The 18,702-nt window shown below is 47.0% G+C and overlaps 1 protein-coding gene across 6 annotated transcripts in view; it reads right to left on the reverse strand.

Annotated features, from left to right (window-relative positions):
• CACNA1G (calcium voltage-gated channel subunit alpha1 G) overlaps positions 1-18,702 on the reverse strand; it is a 141,258-nt gene that overhangs the window by 48,640 nt on the left and 73,916 nt on the right. For all 6 annotated transcript variants that reach the window (XM_050981292.1, XM_050981293.1, XM_050981289.1 and 3 more), the window contains exons 11-17: positions 15,144-15,295; positions 14,438-14,623; positions 13,226-13,340; positions 12,178-12,333; positions 5,011-5,104; positions 4,246-4,433; positions 3,669-4,115 (exon numbers count right to left, since the gene is read on the reverse strand). In XM_050981292.1, coding sequence (XP_050837249.1) covers positions 3,669-4,115; positions 4,246-4,433; positions 5,011-5,104; positions 12,178-12,333; positions 13,226-13,340; positions 14,438-14,623; positions 15,144-15,295 — 1,338 coding nt within the window. The remainder of the gene's footprint in view (positions 1-3,668; positions 4,116-4,245; positions 4,434-5,010; positions 5,105-12,177; positions 12,334-13,225; positions 13,341-14,437; positions 14,624-15,143; positions 15,296-18,702) is intronic.

Below are 18,702 nucleotides of genomic sequence, written 5' to 3' on the forward strand. Positions count from 1 at the left end.
GGTGTCTGCTCAAAGCTGTGGTGAGAGCAGCGATTGCTGCTCTGGACATGGAGTAACAGCTACAACTCAGTCCAGTTCATTTTGTGAGCTGGAAGGTTTCCAGAAGTATCTATTATTCAAAGCAGTTCTGGTATTTATCAAGGGGATTTGTAGTGAATGGTAATGTGTCAGCAGCACAGAATGACTCTTTATATTCTTTTTGTCCAATTTTAATGCCAAAGATATTTTGGGGTTTGGCTAATTGTTGCAGCTTGCAGTTAATGGGCTAAATCAGATAACAAAGACAAAAGGTGATAGCCCATCATGTCTCTCTATTCAGTGGGTTACAGAAAGGGTGAGCATCAGGACTCAACTGGGGCTGCAGTCCAGCTGCTCTAAGCAGGGTGAAGTACATCCCCAGAAACATAAACTCAGAGGAATTACTCCATATTTCCACCAGTGGAACTGCACAGGTCAGTTAACTTGAGCCAAAAGTAAGGTATTTGTGAAATAAACCCAGAGTGTTTCCAGCCTCAGCCCCTTCCAAGGCTTTCCCAGCGAGGTTGAGGCAGGCTCCAAGTGCTGACAATGGGGCTGACTGCTGTTCAAGCCTGCATTATGCACATAATATATCAATTATGTGGCTTAAATCACATCTATTTGTTCATAAACCACACCTGGACAGGATGAACAAAGATGTGGGAGGAGAAGAAAACTAATCTTTAATTCAGTTGCCAGTGACTTGGACAAAATCTCCCTGGGTAAGCCCACTCAAACCCCTCACCAGAGGCAGCAGGAGCCAGGATGTGGTGAAATGCTGGGTGCTAACAGGCAGCAGTGGGAATGAAGCCCCTCAATCCCACAGCAATGAGAGCTGCTGATAAATAGCTGCTTTTAAAATTATTATTATTTTTAGGAATTTCAGATATTAATGCACTTCTGAGGCTAGGATGAAAGCAGTTGGCAATAAAAGATGACTGATGCACTCCTCAGAGTAAGGGAGAGGCTTAGATTTACAAAAGATTTATTGTAAGGATGGGGGAACTGCTGAAAAATGCTCTGTGAGCAGCAGGGGACCTCCAGGCAAGCTGAAAGCTGCACAGAGATGCTTGAGACCTGATTATTTAATTTTAATATGCAACAGGGACAGGCTGAGAGGGTTTGGGAGTGGCTGGACCATACACCACGGAGAAAAAAGTGGAATAGGCAAAGGAGCTGCAATAGTAAAATGCAGTGAGGTTTTGGAGAGGAGGGGACACATTGGTTGCATATTCAATATTCCTCCTCTTTTCTGGTGTGAGCACTGAGCAATTTGGGTAGAAAGCACCCAAAAGTATCTAAATCCAGCAGTTGGAAACAACAAAGACTTGGCAGCAGATCCCTGATCCTGGTCACAGCCGTGTGAACCCAAGAAAGCTGTGGATCACTCTCTCTGTGAGAGACCTCTTGTCTGCAGTGATGCAGTAAAGAACAGCCTCTTGGTTTCCTAGTTCTGGGGAGAGAAGCTGTCAGGGGCCTGATTCTGGCTCCTCAGAGGGATGGAAATTCAGAATAAAGAAAATCATTGAAGAAATAAAGAAATTAATCAAAGGCAGTAGAGCTGCACTAATATAGGGGTAGCCTGGGAAATCCAGATGAAGCCTTTGTTCTTCCTTTAATTTCTGCACAGAGACAATCAAATCCAGGCAGCAAGGAGGGATGCAAAGCTTTGATGTAGAAGGGCATATTTAGGATTACTTTGATCTGAGTAAATAGTCAAGTTCTTCTCTTCTTTGGTTCATGGGTGGTTTTGTATTTCATTTTTTCAATTTAAAATGCAATTTCCCCACCCACCAACTTTGTCAAGGTTAATTTAGGAGCAGAGTTTCTCCCCAAATGTCAGGAGGGAAGCCCTGCAACCTGGGGACTAATTTTTCTAATCTAAGCAATATCTTCTTATCCATCTGGTTTAGTGATTTATAGTGAAGACATATTTCAGAGCATAGGAAAGGCACCAGCTGGCTGCAGGTATCCCAGTTGTGGCTATCCCATGGGCTAGGATACAATTTATTTCCTTTATTCTGTCAATTCTTCCCCTTGGCATTTGCTTCTGACCATTACATGGGAGGGTATTAAGGTGATTATACCCTCCGTGGCCAGACCTCAGTACACAGAGGATGATGTTTGGTTTATGCTAAAAGCAGATGATACAAATTAAAAATCTTATTAAACAGTTCATTGTCAGCACTGGCTGGGAGAGGAGGGACACATCTCATCACACCATGCCCAGCACTAGGGGGAAGGTTGGCTTTTGATCCTGAGGGGGAAAAAGAAGGGGCTGGTGGGATGATTGGACCAGGTGAGCTGGAAAAGTAGCAGATATTGGAGCATGAGAAAAAAAAATCCCTAGCAAGCAATAAAGAGCATGGTCTCTTCAACACTTCTAATAGTGGGGAATTTTCCAAAAATAATTACTGCTCCTTTTCTTAAAAATTCAATTTATTTTATGGAAGTTAAAAAGCAGGTTAAGACAATGAGTAAAAATCCCAGGCCGAGGATCCATGCTGGGGATGTAATGGGATAATGGCTTTTTGCAAAGGTGGTTCATGGCTGAGCAACTCCATTCTTCCAGTGCTACCTCTCCTCCTGTAAGGAACAGAGGACTCTGGAGTCAATGCCACCTTTCACATCCCTTCCCATGATCCCAATTCCATTTTCATTCAATAAAGTCAGTGAAAAAGAGTAAAATCATGTCCAAATGCAGCTTTCCTGGTCTCAGAACAGCCCCTGCTACCATCATGTCTCTACCCAAACCCCATCTACTCCCCCAAAAGAAACAGATGGATGTTGGGGATGACACATCAGACCATCACACCTTTAAATCTGGGAACAAGGTATAATCAAACAAAGAGATAACCTGGGACAAGCAGAAAACACTCCAAAACTGGTCCCAATGCACACATGATAGTCAGAACTGTGACACCCTTGTGCCCAACTCAAGCCCCATTCTGCCAGTCAGGCAAACAACTTTGTAAAAGCAGTCAGATTCCCCTTTTTCCATTTAAGATACCAACATCCATCTGAAAAAAAGGACAAGGAATCCTCATCCCTTCCCTGCACTTGCAGTCTTTTCCGCTTATATTTCCTAAATAACAATTTTCGGGACTGTGAAAGAGACTCTTTTCAGTGAAATGCCTCTTCAGATGGAAATTAATGCAGAGCCTCTGAAATTACCACCATCTCCATGGCACTAATGCTGCCATAGGAATGGGGGACCAAGCCACCCTGTGGCATATAGGTCTTTGCCTATAGAAGTTTTCTGCTGCTTGTGTGGGGGCAGAAAACTGAATAATACTTAAAAAGCAGGGAGAATTACCTGTTTTGCTTAAAAAAACCTAAAAAAACCAAAAAATGAACCCATAAAAGCATGTATTTCAAATAGCCTTCACTCTGCATGATTTAGCGGAATCTGGACAGTTTTGCCCTGATGCCTCCATCATGGGCCATCAGATACTGCATGTAATACTTGGATACCAATCCCATCTCTGAGATCATCCACTGCTGAGAGACCTTCTGGGTGACTCTTGTCTGATCTGGTGGAGATGGTGAGACCTAATATCTTTTGCACCCACCTATGCACCCCTGAGACAGTGACAAGCTTTGTTTTGACAGGTCATAAGACCCAAAATGAGCACATGGCACTTCCTTACCATGCTACCTTCATCATCACCGTCATCGCCATCCTGGTGGGGCTCATCCAGGTGGAGCTGGTGCAGCAGCAGACCTGGAGAGGTCCTCCCATTGCAGTCCTGGTGCTCGGAGACAGACGTTCTGGTGCTGTGCATACTGCTGGTCCGATACAGGGAAGGCACCTGCAGAGTATCCTGGAGGTCAAAGGACCCTTTAGTTTCCAGCGACTCCATGCGGTGAGGCAAAGAGCCATTGAAACTGCCGGCCCGGCTGGAGTGCTCCTCATCAGAGCTGTCCCCTTCCTCGGAGCTCTCCTTGCCCTCCCCGGACAGGAGGGACCTGCGCTCGCCGCTCTGCCCCCGGCGCTTGAGGCTGGGGGCGCGGCCGATGCTGTTCCAGCTGGAGCGGCGGCTGTTCCAGGAGCTGCTGGCACGCCAGGGACTGTGCGGGGAGCTGCGGGTGCTGGGCTGTGGGAACGACAGCGACAGGGAGGGCATCAGATCTGTGCCAGGCGCCCCAGGCCGGCGGGGGCGGCTGGACGGACGGACAGCCCCCACGGACGCACGGAACACCCGCGGGGGGAGGTGATGCGAGTACCGGGGACTTGAGCTCATGGGCGGCAACAGGATCCACGGAGACACCGCTGGCCCGGCGGGACTCGTAACCCTGCGCCGCGTCCCCGAACGCGGCACTCTTGGGCATGGGCATGGGTGTGGCTGCCGTATGGATGATGAGCGGCGGCGTCAGGCTCTTCTTCAGCTCCGGCTGGTAGCTCAGGGCCGTCACTGGAAGACACAAGCGAGTTTTTAGGCGTCACACCTCAAAGGGGAACACCTACAGCCTGCTCGTGGGCAGGCAAAGCTGCTGTGCAGGGAAGGCTCTGCTCTGAGCATCAGGGGGATGTGGGCCAAAAAGCCCTTCTGGAGAGTTGCGCTGTTCAGCCCAGCAAGGGGATGTCAAACAGGCATGGGATCACGTATCAATGGGATCAGGTATCAATGGTAGAGGACAGCACACCCAAAATGTCACCTGCTGCCCCCTCAAACTCCAATTAACACCCCCCAGCTCCAGCCCTGGGAACTTCCTGCCCACCCCTCCATCCTCTTTCTCCAAACTCCTCCAGCAGAGACACCCCACAAGCCCAGACCTCGGGCTTGATGGGGAAATTAACAGTTCAAATGCAATCATGTCTCTCCCTGCCTGCATCCTGCAATCCCACCCCAAGCCTGCTGCAAAGTTAAGTATGACACAACTGGGACTACAGCATTCCCTCTAGGAGGGGTTTTTCCTTTTGGACACACTGTTTTCACAGCAAAGCAAGGTTTCTGTGGAAGGGCCTGTTTTTCCAGGGTTATTACTCACAGGCTGGATTTGACAAGTTTTTCTTAAGTTCTCCCTCCTCTTCCAGGCTGTGGGGGAAGAGATCCCCCTCGGAATCAGACTTGGAAGCATCACCCTGGAGCAAAACAGAAGGCTTCAGCAAGGAGGCTGAGGGGCCACAGTGCACGGACAGCCCTCTGCAAAGATGGATTCCCGTGTCAAACACCACACCTTACAGATCCACTGATCTTGGTACCACGATGCAACACCACCTTCCACAAAATGATGCATGCACAGGTTTATACCACAGACTAATTAACCTCCTATCAGGAAGACGGATTGCCTCTGGCTCCAAGCACGGTCCCAGAAAGGGGTCAAGAGAAAAACCAAACTATTGCTTAATTTTTGCTGCTGGAATTGCATATGTGGCAGATGTTAGGGAAGGACCAATATTGGTGAACAATTTGAGGACAAAAGATGATCCTACTAATCTCTCTGAATTTATACACCTAAAACTCTCTGGGTGTGGCTCTTTCTAGTGATGCTTTGGTGGAGCAATCCAGGGTTCAGGAAGGGCCCAACAGACCCCAAACTTCCAACATGAAAAATGTGACATGTCCATGGACGCCCCATCAGCACAGAGAGGATCCAGGTGGCAGACTGCCATGAGGGACCCTTTCCCTCCCAGCTGCCACACACAAGAGGAGCAGGAGTTTTGGGGATTTATGCTGGATCATTTGGGAGGTTTAAATTCTGCTGTATCATTTCAAATGTTGGTGGCTAAGCAAGGCCTGCCTCTTCTGACAGGTACCCATCCTCAGGTAGAGGAAGATGATGTTGATCATTGTTGTCTGTGTGGTGCCTGGGTTCTTGCTCCGTCTTGTGGCACAGACCCTGATTCTGTCCATTGGCACTGCAGAAAGGCACTTAGGGTGTGGTATAGTTAGGATACACCTAAGGGGGGCAGAGGTGCTCGCCAGAATGACTGATACCCATCCAAAAAGAGGAGGATTCACAGCTGAAACCACTGCTCTGGCAAAGGGCACCAAGCCCTAATACAATGGAGAAGAGGTGGGAAGGTGGGGGAAGATGCTAGGATGGGAGAAGCCAAGCAGATCCTCACTTCAGCAGTGAGAGCCCAGGAGACCCAGAAAACCCCACCAAGGCTAAGCTGCACCCACAGGAGCCCTGGCCAGCACTGCTGAGGTTTGGTGCTAGGGTAACCATTGACTGTAAAATCTCAGAAGGACCCCAGCCTGGGACAGAAGGAAGAGATGAATCCAACACAGGTCAGTGCCCCATACCTCATTATTAAGCCAAACCCCAGAGGGATGAGCCCCAGTACTCCCCCCTATTTAGTGTGTGGTCACTAAACTATTAAAGATATTTTTTCCAGGCAGGCTGGAAACTCAAAGATATTTTAACGCAAAAGAGAGTGTGATATGAAGCGTTGGCTCAAAAATCCCCTGAGGATTCAGGACTTCTGTGTTTTCAGGGAAGCTCCTCCTGCAGGATGCAGTCTGGGAAGGTCAGGAATGCACCTTGCAAGGGGGAGCAGTAAAGTCAGCCTGGCTTGAGCTTTGCTGGAGTCAGATCCAGTCTCTGTGTGAGCAGGGGCTCCAGCTGGCTCCAGGTATGCTCCCCACAGAGGCTCCCAGCTCAGCCTGTCAGCAGGCCTGCCAAGAATTACTCATTCTCCCTGACGGGTTATTAAAAAGAAATAAATACTGGGAAGAATTTTACATGTTTTTTATTCCTGTAGTGCTCTTCAACAACCCTAAGGAAAGTTTTAAGGGGGCACAATGAGATGTGTGTCAAGAGGGAAAAGCAGAGCTATGTAGGGATTTCCCACCCCCTTCCCTAGCACCAAACCCCATGTCTGGAGGGCAGTGAGCATCCCCTCCCAAACACCACGTGCCAGACTCTGGACAGTGCAGGCAAACATCTCGCAGCTGGTGCTGCTGCCCGTTACCTGTTCTTGCACTCCCAGTTTGCCTTTCTGGATAGAAAAGGGGTTATGAGAGAACAGGGAGTTAAAATCCTTTTGGGAAATGAGGGTATGTCAAGCTGGACCAGGCAGTACAACTAAACCAGCCTGTACCAAAAGGGACTGACACAGTGGGATACAAGGGGAAAGGGCTTTTGGGCTGAGGAAAAAGCCAGGCTTCTTGGAAAAGACAGAAAGGGAAGTGAGTGGCAAAAAGAGAGATGAGTTTGGCAGAAGGGTGAGGTTTGTGGTGTGCTGTGCTTCAGAGATCCACAGCTTCCTCGGACCCGAACAGAACCATTTCACATCCTGTAAGGTGGCATTGCGCTGGCAATCTCAGCATTTCCACAGAGCAACTGCTGCTGTCCTACCGTGTCCTGCAGAGCACAGGACTCCCACACACACATCAACACACACACACACACACACACACACACACCCCCCTATCAAAACAGGTTTGATTCCAGGTCCCTTCATTCCTAGGCATCCTTCCCCACCTGCATGAGGGAGCCTCGGCACGCATGCCCTGCAATCAGCATCACCATCCACATCCCCATGGAGCTCCCTGGGATGTGACTGTGCCATGGAGAGGCTGTGACAGTCTCCTGGGGAGCCTTCCCCAGGGCAGGAAACCAGAAAGGGGTCGGTGAGACCTGTTGGCTAGAGCCACATCAGCCACTTTGAAGCACCCACCTTAATTTACCTGGGTCCCTCAGAGAAGGAAGGGACTTAAAATCAGGGCTGACTCAACAATGAGGGTGAAAAAAAGGAACAAAAAAAACGAAAAAACACTTCCGAAACACTCAAATAGACCCCAAAAGAATGACAGCTACCATGATGAGAACAGCACCACAGGGTGTGACCAGGCACCACGAGAGAGATGAGCACAGTGGCGGTGGGATGTGCTGTACGTACCCCCGACGAGTCGACAGGCAGCTGAATACAGCTTAACTGCCCACTCGCTTCTTCTCGCTTGGAGATCTCCTGAAGGAGAAATGGGGGGAAGGAAGAGGGAGGAAGGGGAAGGTGGGGTTCAATTTTCAGTTTCAACAGCAGGACTGAGTGGGGAATCAAAAAACACAGGAGAAGAGGCAGGGAAGCAGAGGGGAAGGGGGAGGAGGGCAGTGTGTGGCTACAATGGAGAGCCAGGCACTGGATCCATTCCACTCAGCCCAGGGAGAGAGTGGAATCTCAGGTAGAAAGAAGCCCTTTGAAGGGACCAGCCTTACACCCTTTAAATTAAGTATTTAGAACAGAGCTTGCTTCAGCTCCTAAGTGATAATTGTGCTAATGAAACACCAGCTAAGTATTGAAAACATTATTTTTTTTGCTGCTCTCTAACAGCATCTTTATTTATTACGCCTTCATTAAGCAGCAATGGAGGCTTTTAATAAATGTTTGATTAACATAATGTCAGTGCTCTTGCAGGTGAAATACCTAATTTCAGGAGAGACACAGTCTGCTGTGAGTTCAGATCCACGTTCAGTCCTGTTAGTGGAAACATCCATTAGAATCAGCAGTTTAAATCAGGGGTCTGCAGCCATGGGGGACACAGCCCCATTCTGGGAAATTTTGCCACACCCATGACCCCAACATTTCACAGCACCAGAAGCCAGCCTTTCCCTGCCCATTTGGAAATCAGACATCATTTTTCACCTTGTTGTGTTTCCCCTTGCTCAGGGGTGGCTCTCCCAGTATTCCTCAGCACATTGCAGCAGTTTGGCAGTGCCTGGTCCTGTCCCATGGGGCAACAAGAGGTTCCCTGCTGAAGCAGTTGGGCACAGTTCATCCCACCAGCTGAATTTCTTGCCTACAGGGCAATGGATCTTTCCTCTGGTTGCTAAATAGTTACAAACTCATCCCAGCCTAGGCTGGGATGAACAGTTTAAGGACTTGCCTGCTATGTGATGGACACTTAACTTAAAGTCTTTGCTTGTAACAGAGACATGGAAAAGCCATTGAAAGGGAAAAGATGGAAATTTTCCTTTCACAAGGAAAATCCCACAGAAGTTGATAGGAATTAAATAGGCAAGGGGTGCAAGAAAAACACCATCCCAAATCTCCCCTGCAGGAGGAGGGACTGTTCCCTTTGGTGAAAGCCCAGAAGAAGTTGAACATCTGTATTTCCCCAAGGATGCTACCTCCAGAGAGAAAGTAGCATCCTGCAGAGAAAAGGATGGAGAGGCTGGGGGACCTGTGGTGCCAGGGAGGGAGCAGGGCACAAAGGACAGAAAGGATCAAACCCACAAGTGAGGACAGATGGGAACAACAGGACACAAACTGGGAGGATTACCAATGGAAGAATACACCTTGGAGATAACACTATTAGGAATTCCCCCGGGAGAAGAGCTGTATGCCTGACTAAGAGGAGTCATTCCTTGCTTCAGAGAGAAATCTCCAAGGCAGGCGCCAGAGTGGTCACGCAGCAATTTCCAGTTAGCAGCTCAATCAAACAGAGTCCCCTGCTCACCTTCCCTGCACCAACACCAGGGCCCAATTCAATCAGGGTATGTGCAGAAAAAATTAACCACACGGCAAAAAGTCCTGCCTGTGCCTTTTGCATGAGAGAAGCTGGTTAAAGGAAACATTTCAAATTAAAGGAATTAATTCCAAATTAAAGGAAAAAATGGGGAAAAAAAAAAAAACCTCCACCTCAATCCTGCAAAATATATTGCTCTGTATTTAAAGTTTGGAAGAGGCCCTTTTAGTTTTTCAGCTGCTTATAGTCATCTGCTGCCTGGCAACTGGGGCTGCAAAGCCATGCACTAAAATTAACGACGTGCTTGTGGATTGAGGAAAGGTACTCAAGGACCAGGGAGATAAAGGCAGCAGCCCCAGGATTGTGTTTCAGCCCAGAAATTTGAAGGAGAATGGAAAAAAAAACCCAACAAACTCAACTCAGAAGAGTCAAGTGCAGACACGGGCAGTAGACGCTGGGGTTTGTTTACAGCGAGAGATGATCTCTCTATTAATTCTGCTTAGGAGAGGATCCTCTCTGTGCTGGCTTGCAAAAACCAGAATGTGATCTGTTCACAAAGCCACACACCAGCAAAGCTGAATAAACATAAACCAGCAAGGCCAGACCTGGGGCCTGACCTCCAGAGACATTTGCTCCCAGTCTGCTGCAGGAAACCTGGGTTGGGCCAAGGGCTCTCTTCGTGCCATTACACCTTACTGGATGAATGTAGAGAACTCAGAATAACAAGGTTTTGGAAGGAAGATTATTAGCTATCATCAAAGCCTGAGATACAAAATAGCAATGTAATCAGAGTCACAAATTATAGAAATATGGTGTGTGTTTGTTAAAATTGTCAGGGCTGTGCAGGACTGACAACCCGGGTTTGGTCTTTGGGGGCTGCACTGGTTCCTGGTCCCCGTGCTTGCCTCAATACTGGCATGAGCATCACTGGCTTCAGGCTGTCCTGGTGCTGTCCCAAATCCAAGGTTCCTCCCTGATTTACACAGCACTTAAAGCACATTTCAGCTTACACAGATATCCTGGAGCTGGCTTGGACCAGCCCAGCACTGCTCTGGCAGAGGAGACATGGGGGCACTTGATGGGGCAGCGCTGCTGCAGAAAACAGCCAAGACCAAATTTGAGGAGTGCTGCAGGCACTTCCCTGACTCCAGGGGAACCATACCCTCAAGGACATCATTACTGGAATAAAACCACAACACATTAAGCCAGGACATGACTTTACAGGGAGTTGCATCATGGCACAGCTGGCCACAAGGCAAGGGATAATTTGCTGCCCAGGAAGAAGCATGCTGCAGTGGTGGAGCAGGAGCATGCTCCTGCATGGTAAATCAGACTCAGCCAAGGAGCAGAGGAGTCAGCCTCCCTTAAGGGCCAGGAGCTGGCAAATGGGCTGCTGCATTTAAAGGCTGTATCCTTTTCTCTTGTCATAGTGGGTGCAGAGATCCGGGTGATCTCCTGTGCTGCTGACCTTCAAAGATCAATTTGCCATATTGAACAAAGTTTGGGTTTCAAAGCTGTCACCAGGAACAGACAAGGAGCTTTGCACCTCTTCTCACTCGGGCAAGGGAACATTTTTGGTATTTGAGAGACTGAGCAAAGGAACATTTTGCTCTTTGAGAGAGCCCAGCAGTGATTGTCCCTTTGACTGAATGGTGGGGGACATTTACAGAGAGAAACAGCTACAACAATAACAATTTAAAAAGAAAAGTACCATCATGGAGAGAGAGATACGATAGAAAAAAAAAATTTCTTCTTGCTATGCCCTGGTATATTTCTTCTTGCTATGCCCTCCATTAATTTAACTCCATTAATTTAACTTCAAAAATAGTAATGATAATAAAAACTGTTTTGTTCGTAGGGGTGCAGGATATTATAACACACACACAACAAAACTCAGATAATATTCATTTACCCCAGAATGCTTTAAAAAATCAGAGATAGCGTCTAGAAGTACAGCCCATATAAGCAGACCCTAGTGAGGAGTTTTAGATTGTATTTACCTGTCCAACCAATGCCCTGGACAGGGTATAACCGTCCCCTCGCCTTATGGGTGTTCTTGAACAATTAGAAAACTGCAAGGAGCAGGTGAGCATCACAGGTCTCCCACTCTGAGGGGTACCACGTGACATGAACACCTACACCGAGCTGGACAGTTGGATTGGCAGTAGGATGGAAAAAAAAGTTGAGCTCAAGCCTACATGCCCCCTCAAAGCCTCCAGCAATGCAGGATGTCTCATGGAAGCTCCCATTGCGATGAAGCAGATGGCAGAGACCAGAAATCGTGTACTTTAAAATATGCAGGGCATTGCAGGGCTGGAAACTGGAAGAGCTCCATGAATGCATGAAAAAAGATAATCATGTCACTAATCTCTTACCAGCCTGTGTAAGTTTTCAGGAGGGGCTTTTAATCTGGATGACAAACACGGTGAAAACTGTTTCAAAGAGACTGTCATAGCAGTGATCCCATCTGCAGTGCCTGACTCACACCTCAATTCCCACTACTGCATTAATGCTAACAATGCTTTTAATTTAAGCCCTTCATTTAGACGGTTTGCTGTATTAAATTGCACCACGGCTACGGAAACAAAAAAAGTAAAAAAATAAGAAGACCTAATATTTTACCCCACTTTTTTCCCATACCACTTCTGTCAAGGTATTGCTGTCCACCTCAGAAATCAGATTCCAGGATCTGGAGGTCCTAAAACTGGAAAAGAAAGCAAAGGCAGAAGCATGAGGACATTACCTCTGTCTGGAAACCCTCTACCAGGATGGCCACCAGCAGGTTAAAGAGAACGTAGTTCCCAAATGTCATAAGAGCGATGAAGTAGAGAGCAGCCCAGGATGAGGTGGAGGCCATGCCATTATAAAGGACCTTGTTCCAGTCTTCCTGTGTCAAAATCTGCAGAGGAAGAGTATCAGGACTACGGAGATACTGGAGGATAGCATGCTGGGTATCCATGCTCTGGATAGGCCAGACATGCATCCTGCTTTTAGGGTTTCCACTGTAGCTGTAACCACAAGAGGATAAATCCCTTCTGAGCCAGGGAAGAGAGAGAACCAGAGATTCCCAACCACAGGTAAGGACCTTGTGCAAACTGCCCTGTCCCCCATATCCAGGAATAGCCATAAGGGAGGGTAGCATCACACTGGTCAGACCTTTCCTTTGGTCAGCCAGAATGACTTAAAGTCCTCCAGAGATCCCAGGGTTAAGGGCCCAGAGCTGCTAGAACAAAAACTTGCACATATCAGCTTTAAACCAGATTCCATTATTTGTCAAAATACCACAAGTGGTCCTGACCGCCTCCTTTCCATCCCTTCCCTCTGCATTTACTTTCACCTCCTTTCCATCCCTTCCCTCTGCATTTACTTTCACCTCCTTTCCATCCCTTCCCTCTACATTTACTTTCACCTCCTTTCCATCCCTTCCCTCTGCATTTACTTTCACCTCCTTTCCATCCCTTCCCTCTGCATTTACTTTCACCTCCTTTCCATCCCTTCCCTCTGCATTTACTTTCACTTCCTTTCCATCCCTTCCCTCTACATTTACTTTCAGTACCCAGTCCATATCCTGCAAACACAAGAGCCTTCTGATTTGGCAGCCCCTCCTCACCAGGGTTCTGATTTAGTCTGGAAAACAGTTTGAAAGCCCCCATAAACCTGCACTTGTGATTTTGGGTTATCTTCTTTCCATGGCATGGAGCTTCACTAAGCTCTCTCGGATGCATTCGAAGACAACCCCAGTCTTTGCAGTCTCAAAAAGCCCATCAATTGCTGTATTTTCCATTTTGTACCTGGAAAACAGTGACGATGGCCCAGAGCAAGGAGTCAAAGTTCTTCCTGTCGGGCAGAGTGTCACCATCCCGCTCTGAAGCAAACTTACAACCAAAGAGGTGCATGCCCAGGATGCTGCAAATGACAGGAAGCAGGGGCTTGACAATAGGACCACCACACAAATCAGTAATCATATAGCAGGGTGACTCTCTCCTGATTTCACCTGAGCAATTCCTTTTTATGCTTTTTTTAAAAAGATGGATCCTTTGTTCGCTGAAAAGCATGCCTTGAGAGCACGCAAATCAGTTGGAAATTTAGGTCAAATCTGTCAAGGAGTTTCAACCAAAAAGTATGTCTGCTCCTTATTTTTCTTCTGCTTCATTTTTTATAAGTCAAAACATTGTCTTTCAACATTTTCTAAACAAAATGTTTTGACTTTCTGTTTTGCAATGACACATTTTCAGCAAAATATACTTCAACTGAATTAGGAAGACAAAACGGGTTTCTGTGAAATGCCTGAATAAGACATATCAGGAGACTCGAAACAGCTTTTTCAATTTTGACAGAAGAACAGAATACCTTTCATTATGGATAGATACTAAAAGAATAATCTGCTTTTCCCTGCTCTCTGCTAGTAACCTGAATAATCAAATTATTTACAGCTCTACTGAACACCACGCCTGCAAAAGGCAGTTTTAGAGTCTCACTGGAAGAAGGGACATTATGTCCTGGAAGAGACTGTCTCTCTTCAGCCTTCCCAGTGCCTGCATTGCTCAAACACCACAGCTGGCTGTAGAAAGAGAAAGACTCTTCTCAAAATCTAGACCAAAATCTAAAAATACAGGGCTATGCCAACCCTGTTTCTAACATTTCTACTCGTCTGAAGACGAGGCCATGAAAAAGCACAAGCACCGCCATGACATTCCCTTAGGAACATCATCCTCTTCTTGGCAATGTTTTTATCACCAAGCTTTCTGATAGATGGTAAGTAATGGGATTGCTGTCTTGGAATCATCCAGCCTGAAAGATCTTCTTTGTAAACCATTTTGCAAAGAAATCTCATCTAGCTAACTGAGAGAATTTAGGGCAGCAAACCACAGCCAGCAATGCTGCTCCTGGGACCGTTCAGCTCAGCCATATTCTGGTACAGACTCTGTCACCTCCCCATCCCACCATGGGATCCCACCTAAAAACCCAGAGCAAGCTCAGGACAGAGAACTGGAAACACTCACCTAAAGATGAAGATGAAGAGCATCAGCAACATGCAGAAGGTGGCCACATTGTCCATGGTCTTCATGAGGACGACGAGCTGGCGTTGCAGCGCTGGCATGAAGCGGACCAGCTTCAACACCCGCATGAGACGAAAGGTGCGCAGGACCGAGAGCCCCCCGCCCTGCTGGCCCACAATCTCCCACACGCTGAGGAGGACAAAAAATGTCAATGTAAGATGACAGACAAAGCCTAATTGTAAAGGCCGAGAGGAGAGGCGGTGAAGGGAAGGTGAAATTCAGAGAGAAGAGAGACGGAAAGTGGGCAGAGATATGATGCCAATGCCCACAGTGATCTGGACTCTGTCCAGGCTTGCAAAGAGCAGAGCCCTACTTGAGTGTCAAAAAGATGCATGGAAATCAGCGACTGCAGCTGCAGGGGCATTTATAGCCTTTGCATGTGCCAAAAAACCAGAGATACTTAATAGTGCCATTTGGATCCCAGACTGTCCCAGGACATCAGACTGATAGCTTCCTGCTTGAGCCTCTCTCTAAAATGACCATAAAATAATCCCAAGATATGTATTAGCAATCATGCCTAAGTGAATTAATTACAGAGAGAAGTGTAAAGTGTCACAGGAATGTATTTATGCCAACTCTCCATTACTTTCTGTTTAATTAAACACCCAAATGAGGAGAAGCACACATAAAGAAAGCTCAAGGTTTGTACCTAATCACCACAATGATCCCATCAAAGATGTTGTATGGATTCTTAATGTAGCCAAAAGGACCATAAACAAGGACTTTCAACAGCATCTCCAGGGCAAAGAGGCTTGTGAAGACAATATTGCTGATCTCCAGGGCATTGGTAAGTTCCTCCGGCTGGGGAAAGAAGAGGGGGAGATTTAAAAAACAAACAGCCAGCTCCACATCCAAAAATCACACACACAAACACAACAAGCCCCAATACTGCAAGTGTGAGAACACTGATGCTAATGATGTGGTGAGAAGACGGTAATAGCTCACTCAAAGCCCAGGAGATGAAAGGAAAATACTTTCAGAGTGTTTAAGGTTTAGAAGTCCATTGTAAATTCAGCTGGTAAATCTGGACATGGACTTCACGTTAATCAGAGCTTTAGTACTACCTTAGGAGGTTTAGGCAGAAGTGGCATGTACTGAGGCTTAATGCTTTGACATCCCCACACTGATTCTCTTTATGCAGAAGGGAAAGTCAGGCCATTTTCTCACATAAATATCCCTTTAGTGCATGTCTTTTTATTTAGTAGCTCATCAAAAGATTTGAGCTGAGATTTTTCAAAAGCAGAGATCTGAGGTGATACAACCTGAATGGCTCAAAAAAATAAAATTATTACTCAAAAGAAATCTCATTATCAGGTGGCCCCAAATCTGCGACTGAGGAAGGGCCCAATGCTGGCATTCCAGACAGGCAATCTGAAAATAGAGGTATGAAAAAATCGCAGAAACTTAACAAACAGACTCCTGGTAGTCTTAGACCTAAATTAATACCTTTTAAGTCTTTTTAGCATGTTTCACAGAGGGTTCCCAACAATGCCTGCAGATGCCCAGTGCTTCACTTTCTCCGACATTATTGGAAAACATATGGCAGAAGACAAAACCCAGTGGTGTAGTCTGTGGGGGATCACTCAGTGGCAAAGACAGAATGCACATACAAGATCACTTCTCCCCGTTTAACCCCAAGATACAGTTGCAGCTGCTTGTTTCTGCTGAAAGGCTTCATTAAAATCAGGAGCTAACATCCTGCTGGCAGATGGTGGTGGGGTCACATCAGCAGCGCTGAGCCCACAGCGTGGCAGTGGGCTGGCACAGCTCACGAAAGACCTCACACACAGTGGCTGCTAGCTTGCCCTGTGGTAGCTTGGCACTGGCTGGTTATAACTTGTAACCACCCATGTGGCTTTAGATGCCCAAACCATAACCATGGTGGGTTATGGCCAGATGTGCAGGCTTACCAGCAGTCACACTACGAGCAGAAGACAATGTGCAACACATGCAGTTGGCTGCACCTTCCACTTACATGAAAGACGTTCATGACTGGCCAAAAACTTCCTGTGACAGACCAGGAGCTGCCACACCACACCACAGACTGCAGGATTTGACTTGAGATGACCCAACCCTGACATGATGGCAACCACAAGAGTAGAGACCTCAGGGGCAGAATCAACACTTGGTCAACCATGCTTCAGAGCCTCAAAAAACTACAGTGACCAAGGGGTTCATAAATACATGCTGGCAAAAACCACAGATAAATCCATGGAGGCATTCAAATATTTGTTTGCAAGGGTTAAACTACCCAGGCCCAGCCTTTGCAGCTCAAGTTCCTCCAACCCAGCTTGAAGGTAGATGGGGACCCAAATTGGTGTGATGTTGTCTCAACATAGTAGTGAATCCCTGAGGACTTGCACGGATAATATCCCTGCACAGATATTGGCAGGAGCTTGTGATGACACAGAATAGCAAAGGAGGAAACAGCAGCATTTAAAAGAAAATGTAATAAAAAAGTAAAAAAAAGAGGGTGTTGAACACAACTTACACCTCAAACATCCTTGCTGAAGAACAGATCCCTTGGCTAGAGCTTGCCAAACACACCGTGCACACAGCCCAAATCACCTGCCACTGATCTACAGCTAAAATACAAATGCTGCAGCTCCCAATATTAAATTCAGCCATGGTTTAATGCCATAATACCTATGGGAACACTCAGACACAGGGTAATAAATAGGCCAAGAATTTATATGTCAAGCTGCACCTCAGGACAATTTGAAATAGCTACAATTCTACATTACTCACAAAAAAATGCCAAGTCATTCATGAGTGCCTCAGTGCTAAGGCAGGCTGTGCTATCACTAGTACTGCAGTGATACAGCTGTAAAGGAGATGTGTTCCTGGAAGCTTTCCTTCTCATCCATCAGCACCACTAACCTGGACCCTGAAGGCTGATTTCCACCCTCTGTTTCCCCTCTGCAGTGGTAGAGTGAAATCCAACTGGAGGCAAAACCCAGTTAAACCCCTCGCCCAACATCTCCCACAGTCACAACATCCCTTCCTCGTGGGGGCTAACATGGAAAATCCAACAGCCCTGGAAAGGGATGACATGTTAATAGCATGCATTACTGAAACTTTGGACTTCACGGGCATTTTCTGTTCAGAGATGTTGTTGGAATGTGCAAATCCAGATGAGAGGTGCTGGCAGGGCATAGCTGGGTGATGTGGGGAGGCAGAGGAGGAGCAGAACTTACATTGCAACTCTCCCAGGATCCTCAGCACACACTGGAGGGGCTGTGACCCCTCTGGCTCATGAAATTTCCCCCCCAGACTATCCAGCTCAGGAGATATCCAATACCCAAGTAGCCCTGGCACTGGCACTGGCTTGTGAGGGCTATGGGTCAGCCTGTGCTAAAATCTGCCTGCCTCCCATTGCTTCACTCCAAAAAAGCTGCCTGCTCTCCCACTCCTCCTCCACACACTCTTTTCCACTTCTCTTGAAGGAAACAGTTTTCAGTATCTGAGACACTGGGCAGATATACTAAAAATGAAGAGCAGGAACTCCTGAACCAGAGGTGAGAATTAATATTCAAAAACTAATTGGTCAAACTGGATTGAATGAGAAAGGGAAAACTTCCATGTCATCCATCCAGGAAAACAGAAGAGAAGATCCAGAGCAGCCTGGAGCTCTGCTGGGCTGGGTAAGTTGAGCATCTACTGGAAGCACATCCCACTCTGACCTGGCTGAAATCAGCTGAGTTATTTTGCCTTGGGAAACTACACATCCCTAAACATGTTGAGATGGGGCAATGTAAATTACTTGGGGGATTTCACAGCCATCTGTGAAGCAGGACAACCCCTCAAGACCCTCAGTCCCACTCAGGGGTCCCCAGGGCAGCTCATGAGTCCCCTGAAGCAGCTGTGTCCCCCCCTTTCAGGGGACACAGAGCCGCAGCTGGTCCATGGGGGACCCCTGCCATGACACTGCTGGGATTTATTTGTACCAAGAGAGGGGAGCTGTGATCATGATCCTGCCCTGGGGAATCTCAGCCAGGCAGTGGGGATTCAGACCCTTCTAAGAATGCCAGCTATGGGATTTTTATTCAGCCATAGATGTATAAAATAATGAGATTTTTCATAAGATGCTTCTACTCTAGAGAAATCACAAATATGTCTGAGACCTCTTTCCTGAGACATCATTATAGTACAGCAGGAACACGATTTTCTCTCCTATGGGAATTGATATTATCATTCCATCCCAAACA

Source organism: Serinus canaria, chromosome 18 (assembly GCF_022539315.1).
Source record: "Serinus canaria isolate serCan28SL12 chromosome 18, serCan2020, whole genome shotgun sequence".
In the NCBI taxonomy this organism is placed as follows: domain Eukaryota; kingdom Metazoa; phylum Chordata; class Aves; order Passeriformes; family Fringillidae; genus Serinus; species Serinus canaria.